Here is an 8,558-nt window from a genome sequence, read left to right on the forward strand (position 1 = left end):
AACATAGTCTCAGGTTCTGAGGTCACCATGGGTTTCCTAGCTATACCACCCTACACCATCACTTTTGTTCTATCAGCCTCTTTAACTGAAAAGAGAGCCTAGGATGTCATAGAGACCCTGTGGGGCCAGCCAGATAGCTCAGCAGACTGAAGTGCCTACTTAGGCAAAGCGCAGCAGCCAGGGTTTGATCCCCTGTGTGCTGTGCCAGCCCCGCCCCCAGGGTGTGCTGAGAGGTAGTGATTGAGACTGGGCATGGTGGCTTGCAAATGTAATCCCAGCGCTTGGGAGGCTGAAAACAGGAGAATCACTACGAGTTCAATCTGTGTAGTGAGACCCTGGAGACCCTGTACTAAATATATTTTTAATGTATTTTTAAAAATGACTCACAAAGCACAAAGCTTAGTATCTCCATTAGGTTAGCAGTATAATCAGTTTGTAGAGACAAACACAGGCGTAAGCATTGACTCCTAGGCTGCAAACCTTGAGACGCTTAAAACAGCTATTTAGAGCCATTGACACGCACAGAAATCATCTGGTAGTGTTGTTAAAGTGAAGTTTCTGATTTAGGAGGTCTGAGATAGAATCATAACTTTTTAAGTATCACCCAAACAACGCCTGTCCCGCAGCCTTACTTTGAGTTGCAAGATCTCTTAAACTCCTCTGCGTTTCTACGACAGGATGTTTCATGCCACGTGAGGTATAAAGAAAACGGGTTTACTCTGCTCACAGTTCCAGTAACCAGAAAGTTCCCAAAGCATGGTGCTACCATGAAGAACCCTGGCTGCCTCACAGCAAGGCTGGTGGCTCCGTGGAGGGAGTCCGCAAGCGTGATGAGCAGCATGCGCAAGCGAGCTCACACGGCGAGGGGGGCCCGACACCCAGCGAGGGTCTGTCCTGCTCCTGACCTGAATGTCAGCTTCCTTCAGCAGCGCATGTGGCTGTGCCTGAAGCTATCGGGAGGACGAGTCAAGTGGCTGGAATGTTGCAGGTCTGTTCTTAGCACTACTCAAACTTAAAAAAATAGGAGGTAGAAACTGACTCTTCTTACTAAGAGTAATACTAGTTTCTGAGATGAATGGAATTATTATGTATCACAAACTTATACTACTAAAAAAGAATTTTAAAAAAGAAACTGACTGTTCTTTCCGGGAGAGAACTTGGAGTTCATTCTCCTAACACAAGTAGACACGGGAAAGTCACTGAAAGAAACCCCTAACACTGAGCACAAGACCAACTTCTCAGGTCATACAGCTCGGAAAGCATTGGAGAGAACAGGCAGGAGTACTCCAAGTGAAACCAAACTGAAGGAACCCCACGCAGTGACTTCCCTATTGAACAGGAAGAATTAAAGCAAAAAACCATGAAAAGGATGAATGTACTATGTGCACAGCCCACAAGTTAATATTTGACACTCACGAGCCTCGGGCATAGCTGCCTCAATTAGGTGAGTGAATTTTGGCATTCTCTGTCAACAGACAGGAAACCTAGGACTACATGATAACAAGGGTCAGTACAACAGGGTAGAAATGACTGGGCTGTGACCAGGCCTACTGTTGAAGCACTCCCTCTGACCTGTGGAAGCGCTAACAGATGTAGCATTCTGTGGGCCTGCTGCCTGCTGCTCTGTTGAGCTTATACTTGTGTGAAGTCGATCCACTCAGAGCTAAGAATTGGCCAAATAAAGCATAATCCATGTCATCCATACTATGAAATATCAAGGGGGACTGGGGACATGGCTCAGTGGAATAAGGACTTCCCTGGCAAGCACAAGGGCCTGAGTTCAATCCCTGGTTCCAAAAGAAAAAAAGAAATATCAAGCAATCATAAACACCACATTATAAGGTGTTTAGAGATATGGGAATTGGTAAGTGGGAAAATAAAAAAATGGTAATGACAGCTTAAAGTCAACTTTGGTTAAAATTATTTTTATATATTTAGCAGAAATTTTATATGATGTTGCAATTTTCTTATATTTTGTGAATTTTTTACAAAGTGTAAATATACTATTGTGATTCACAAAATGTCATTTTTAAAGCCTCTTGCCCCATTAATTGTATCAAATTAAAAGATGATGTTCACTCACTTATTTACCCACTAGAAGTGGGCTGCATGTGTAGTTTGCTGGGAGCCAAGCTTTGTACAAGGGCACTCTGAGTCCTGAGTACCTGACATATGCAGAAAATGAAGCAGGAGTGGGGACAGACTAGGAGCAACAAGTAGATGAGACGTTCTCACATGTACAGTGTGACACAGAGAGGAATTTTCTTGGGGAGCCCGAGAGAGGGATTAGAAATCTCAGCCTAGAAGAACTGGTGAAGTCTCCAAGGAGCAGGAGCCATTGACTTCAGACCTAAGGACCCCAGGAGGGTTTGCTTCCCAGGAAGAGAAAGGTAAGGCATCCTTGACAGCACAATGGCAAATGTTGATCTTTTCTTTCAAAATCAAAGGCACAGTTTATGTCCCACCCTGATGCAAAGGAGACAAACCAGATGAGGAGGCACTAAAAATTATGAGTGCTCTCAGGATTCTGTGTGAGTCTCAGAAGGTGAATTCTAGCCAAAGGACAAATTTTCTCAGCACGAGGCTTTGGATGACAGACAGCTGCCAGAGATACTGTTTTCCATCCACACTGGTGTTATTCACATTGGGCCTCAGGTTCCTTGAGGGCTTGTGGGCTCGCTCTTCATCATGAGCCATAAAGAACATCCAGTGAACATGATGATCAGCTCAGCAAGTATATTAGAACCATGAGGAACTTCATGGGAAAAGCAGCAGTGCCCAACTCCCACACAGAGATTCTGGTTTAACAGGCTTAAATTGGGCCACACACCCATATAGACAGTTTCAAATGTCCCCAGGAAAACTAAGAGGCAACCAGGACTGAAAACTAATGCTGAGTACAAGGACCCAGGTTTGATCCCCAGTACCACATGTTGAGCCGGTGACCGAGTCCCGGGCATGGTGGTGCACGCCTGTAATTCCAGTGCTGGGGAGGCTGTGAGGATCACTACGAGTCTGAACTGTGTAACAAGACCTTGTACCAAATACATAACGTTTTAAAAATTGCTGTCAATTCTGAGAGCATTTATAAAAGGGGAAATGCAAAATACTTGTGACAAGTTTTCGAAGTGGCCAAAGAAAAAATTTGGCTTTCCCTTAAAGTTTTTTAAATACAGGAATTTTAAGCAAATATCACATATTTAGAGGAGCAGGGTCATAGTTAAATCAAAATTCATGGATAAGGGCCAGCAAGATAGCTCAGCAGTCTAAAGTGCCTGCTTAGGCAAGCTTAGGCAAGCCTGCAGGGACTGTGGTTCAATCCCTGGCACTACATGCCATGCCAGCCCTGCCCTCAGGGCATGCTGAGCCAGCCACAAAAAACAAACAAAAAAAAAATCATGGATATGTACAAATTGAGCATAGTCATTCTAAGTTCCTTGAAGAAACTTCAACAGATAGATCACTACATCTTTGTGAGTTGGCAAAGATTTCCTTGCGTGGGAATGACAGGTGCACAGTACCTTCATTGGTAAGAGGCTATATTTCTACTGACCATTTTTCTCAAAGCTGCTTTCAGGTCCCTGTTCCTCAAGCTGTAGATGCACGGGTTTAGCATGGGGGTCACCACTGTGTATAGCACAGTCGCTGCGGTGTCCTTCTCTGTGGAGTGAGAGGATACAGGGTTGAAATACACAGCAATGATGGTGCCATAGAAGAGGGACACCACAGCCAGGTGCGAGCCACAGGTGGAGAAGGCTTTCCACCTCCCACTGGGCGATGGGACCCTCAGGACAGCACAGGTGATGCGCAAGTAGGAGGCCAGGATGCAGACAAATGGGGTGATCATGATCAGGGCACCCTCGGTAAGAATCATCACCTCATTGAGGTGTGTGTCTGAGCAGGAGAGCCTCAGGAGGGGGGTCACATCACAGAAGAAGTGGGGGATCACATTGTCCGCACAGAATGAGAGGCGAGCCATCAGCAGGGTGTGCAACAGAGCATTCAGGTTGGCAACAACCCAAGACCCAGCCACCAGCAGAACACAGAGCTGATGAGTCATCTTTGTTGTGTAATGTAAAGGGTAGCATATGGCAACAAAGCGGTCATAGGCCATCACAGCCAGGAGGAAATTGTCCATGTCCGTAAGCTCAAAGATGAAATACAACTGTGTGAGACAGCCAGAGAAGGAGATGGCCTGGCTGCCAAGCATGTGATTGGCCAGCACCTTGGGGACAGTGGTGGAGGAGAAGCAGATGTCCACGAAGGACAGGTTGCTGAGGAAGAAGTACATGGGGGTGTGTAGGCGAGAGTCGGTGCCGATGGCCAGGACGATGAGCAGGTTCCCCAGGACGGTGGCCAGGTACATGGTGAGGAAGAGCAGGAAGAGGAGCTGCTGCTGTTGGGGTTGCCTGGAGAGGCCCAGCAGGAGGAACTCCGAGATGCTGGACTGGTTTGGGCTGCCCATGGAACTGAGCCCAGGTGAATAGAGGACAGGGTATTCAAAACTCAGGAAAGTTAGGATATGATTTGGCTGTAGGAAGAAACACATTTGCAGATCTGTTAACAGAATTGCTAAAGAAGTTATGGCTACTCCACCCCCACATTTACTTCTACCACTTGGCTTTGGTGCTTTCCTTACTTGGCTCTGTTCGTCTCTGCTTACACCTCTCTAGTCTTCCTCCACCTCAGATCTATCTGACTCCTTTGTAACTTATAGAAAGATTAAAAAAAAAAAAGGCTGATTATTTGCGGGTTGATCTCAATGACAACCAGTGGTTTCATGCTTCCCATTATTACTTTCCATATTTGAAAGTTGTAGAAAAAGAGGTTCCTATGAATGAACTTCACTCAAATATTTAGTCGTCCACTTGATATAACCATACCTGGGGAGAGGTTGGTGGTATCACTATTCATTTCTCTTTACCGTTACACCCTTGGCCAATGCTCTTCTTTATCATAGCAATTAGGCTATCTTGGAAACACAGGCAGGTCCTGACTGAATAAGAAGCTGGTGATTGTGATCTTCATGTTCCAGCTAGGAAGGAAGTTTGGGGTAATAATGGAGCAGATCCTCTTTGGCCACTGGGGCCAGACTCCCTAAGAGGCTCATTACAGGCAAGAGAATAATTTTCAACTATTTTTTAACCCCTTTGGACCATACAATGATGACAAAGAATATCATTGAAGTTTAGATCTAACTCTTGGGTCAAAACTTAAAACTATTAGAAATCAATGTATTAGGAGAGACAAACCCTGGATAAAATCCTATGGGGCTTCAAGTCTCATCACCTTAGCGATCTGGGCTTGTGCCTACCCATGTGCAAATGCAGTTATCATTTCCTCTTTCTTTGTTCAAATTAGAGAGCGCCCTGTGGGTTCTGTGTAACTTTTTTTTTTTTTTTGACAGAACTGGGGATTGAACTCAGGCCTTTGTGCTTGCCAGGGAAGCGCTTATTCCACTGAGCCATCTTCCTGGTACCAACCTTTGCTTTCTTATGTCCCTCATCTTCAGAAAAGATCAGGGATCTCACATCTCCAGTGTACAATACGAATGTTAACAGCTCATGGTGGGTTTAATCCCTGAACATGTTTGGGATAAAAGGTGGCTCAATTCTAAGGGAGGTTGACTCCAGAAGGGCTTGATGCATGGTGGCCTATAAATTCCAGCCCTCCAGAGTAGATACCATTTGGAATACCTTTCCACCTCTCTTGCCATGGAGCCTGCTACTGCACATGGTCTCAATGTGGTGGGGCCTGTGGAGGCAGGTTTATACTCCATCTCATCCTCCTAACCATAGCTGCCTGGGCCAGACCACTTGGCTATAGGAGCAAAGGACAGCCAGTTCATATGACTATGTGCCTTGGACAAAATACAGAAACCCAACACTCTTCTGGCTTCCCCATTCTTATCTGAGAATCCAGCAGGAGTCAAATAAGCAAACACAAAGAAAGGAGAAGGTATTGTTTGGAGAAAGTCCTCATGGTTTCCCACTTCTGGTTTCGAGTCATTTCATGATGGCTGGTTACTTTCCACCATGTATCATTCAAGTTCTCAGCTGCAAATACAGAAAATGAGTGTAGCTAACTTTAGCATAAAGAGGTTGTACTAAAAGGACATTGAAGCTGAACTTGGTGGTATAAGCCTCTGGGAACTGAGGCACAAGAATCTTGAATTTGAGCCCACACTGTACTTTGTAGTAAGATCCTGTCTCCAATGAACAAAAAGAATATTGAGTCATCTGTGGATAAGTAGATCAACAAGTTGTACAGACATATAATTTGGGACATGGTCACAGCAGTGATGTCTGGGATAGCTACATCACTTCTTGTTTGAGGACCACAGCATCAATGCCCTTACTAGTTGGTGCTGAGGTATGATTAGAGATGCAGGCCAGATGAGGGCTCTTCTTAGATTGAGTTTCTTTTTTTTATTTTTTAAATATTTTTTATTTATTTGGTATAGGGTCTCACTATGCAGCTTAGACTCATAGTGATCCTCCAGTCTCAGACTCCCCAATACTGGGATTACAGGCATATGCCACAACAGCCAGTTTTGGTGACTGGCACAGTGTACCCAGGGTTCTGGGGCTGGCACAGCATGTGGTACTGGAGATCAAACCCAGATCCTTCCACTTGCCAGGCAGGTACTTAGACTGCTGAGCTATCTCCCCAGCACTTAGATTGAATTTCTTAGATCTCCAGATAAATGGAATGAACAGAATACACGTGTTCAAGAGTATACAATTGTGTGTGTGTGTGTGTGTGTGTGTGTGTGTGTAGCTTTGCATTACTCTAGTGAAATACTTGAGTCAACTAACTTTGTTTTTGATTTGTTTGTTTGTTTGAGAAAGGGTCTCCCTTTGTAGTCCAGCCTGGTTTGAACTCACTGTGTAACCCAGGCTGATCTTGCAGCAATCCTCCTGCCTCAGCCTCCCAAGTGCTGGGATTGCAGGCCTGTGTCACCACCCTTGCCTTAGATAACTTTCTAAATATACGTAAAAGCTTGAGTTAGCTCACAGTTTTAGAGGTGCAAGGTATACAACTGAAGGCACCCCCACTGATTTGCCCTCTGGTGAGGCCAGTGTGTGGTGAGGGCAGGAGCATATCAGAGCAACCAGTCATGTGGTAAGCCGGGAAGCAGAGAGGAAAGGTGAGGCCTCGGTGCCATTCAAGGCCGTGTCCCCAGTGGATTAACATCCCATCTCCTCAAGGTCCACTTGTCTCGCAATACCCCCACCCTGTGTAACACATGCACTTTTAGGGAGACACTGTCCATAGTCATTGGGGGCCTGGCCCTAACTCAGTTCTTTAAGTGGCTGCTTCCACAAAGCTGGCAGCCTCAGGTTGCTGTAGTTCGATCCCCACAACACTCCAGCCATCCAAAAGTGCCCTGAAGGCATTCAAGGAGAAAAAAAAAAATCCTTACTGTCCATAGTCACACTATTGTTCAACCCTCCTGGTTCTTGATTCTCCCAAGTGGCTACACCACCGTGTGATCAGGGGGCTCCTTCTAAAAGTGGATCTCCAGTGCCCCACTTCTGGCTTGCTCCCTTCCTCTCCTGGAGTTGAATTCCAGGTTCTTCTCATCCCACACAAAGAATTGAATGAACTGAGCAAAAGGCAGTGACAAAGTTCATTTTAAAAACTAAAGTGAAGCGTGAGGGAGGAACTGGCTCCGCAGAGCAAGCTTGGACTGAGTAAAAGAGGGGACAGCAAGAAAAAGAGCACCGTGGAGAAGTGTGCCGGGCTACAGTGAGAAGAGCCAGATAGCAATCTCTTCTTGGTGTCTGTGCCTTTCCTACTGTCCAAATCTCTAGGAAACCCATGAGAATTTACACATGTGGGTCCTGAGAGGCCGTGCTGGGACCCCACACCTCAGGCTGCCATCAGGTCTTTGGGATCCTACTGAACACCTGTTCAAATTCTCACAAGAAGTCCGTATATAGGGCTTTGGAAACAACTCTACCCACATATTGTAGTATCTTCGTCATTAACAGGTCAAGCCTGCTTCCCCAGCCAGCTTTACCATACCCTCATCTTCTATATCAAAACCACTGGGTAGGAAAGAGAGAGGGAAACAGACAGGAAGGCAGACAGACAGAGATCAATTTTAAATTCTGGAGAAGGGGCTGGGGAGATAGCTCAGTAGAATAAGCATTTGCCTGGCTAGCGCAAAGGCCTGCCTGAGTTCAATCAAAGAGCTTCTGCCACAGCAACCATCGAAGAAGAGTAGCCATGGCCCTCCACTATCCCATGGCCATGGGCTTCAACAAGGGCCGCAAGGTAACTAAGAATGTGAGCAAACCAAGGCACAGCTGCCGCCACGGATGTCTCACACGAAACACACCAAGTTCGTTCAGGACATCATCCAAGAGGTGTGCGACTTCACTCCCTATGAGCGGCGAGCCATGGAGCTGCTCAAGGTCTCCAAAGACAAGCACACCCTCAAGTTCATCAAGAAAAGGGCGGGGACGCACATCCGCTTCAAGAGGAGGCGTGAGGAGCTGAGCAACGTGCCAGCCTCCATGAGGAAGGCAGCTGCCAAGAAGGACTGAGCC

At 46.1% G+C, this 8,558-nt stretch overlaps 1 protein-coding gene across 1 annotated transcript; it reads right to left on the reverse strand.

Moving 5' to 3' along the window:
- Positions 1-3,523: 3,523 nt before the first annotated feature.
- Positions 3,524-4,465, reverse strand: LOC101587523 (olfactory receptor 1361-like). Its single transcript, XM_004628090.1, has one exon. It carries the CDS (start codon positions 4,463-4,465, stop codon positions 3,524-3,526), a length of 942 nt encoding a protein of 313 aa, XP_004628147.1.
- Positions 4,466-8,558: the final 4,093 nt, after the last annotated feature.

This window comes from Octodon degus, unplaced genomic scaffold (assembly GCF_000260255.1).
Source record: "Octodon degus isolate 3935 unplaced genomic scaffold, OctDeg1.0 scaffold00021, whole genome shotgun sequence".
In the NCBI taxonomy this organism is placed as follows: Eukaryota; Metazoa; Chordata; class Mammalia; order Rodentia; family Octodontidae; genus Octodon; species Octodon degus.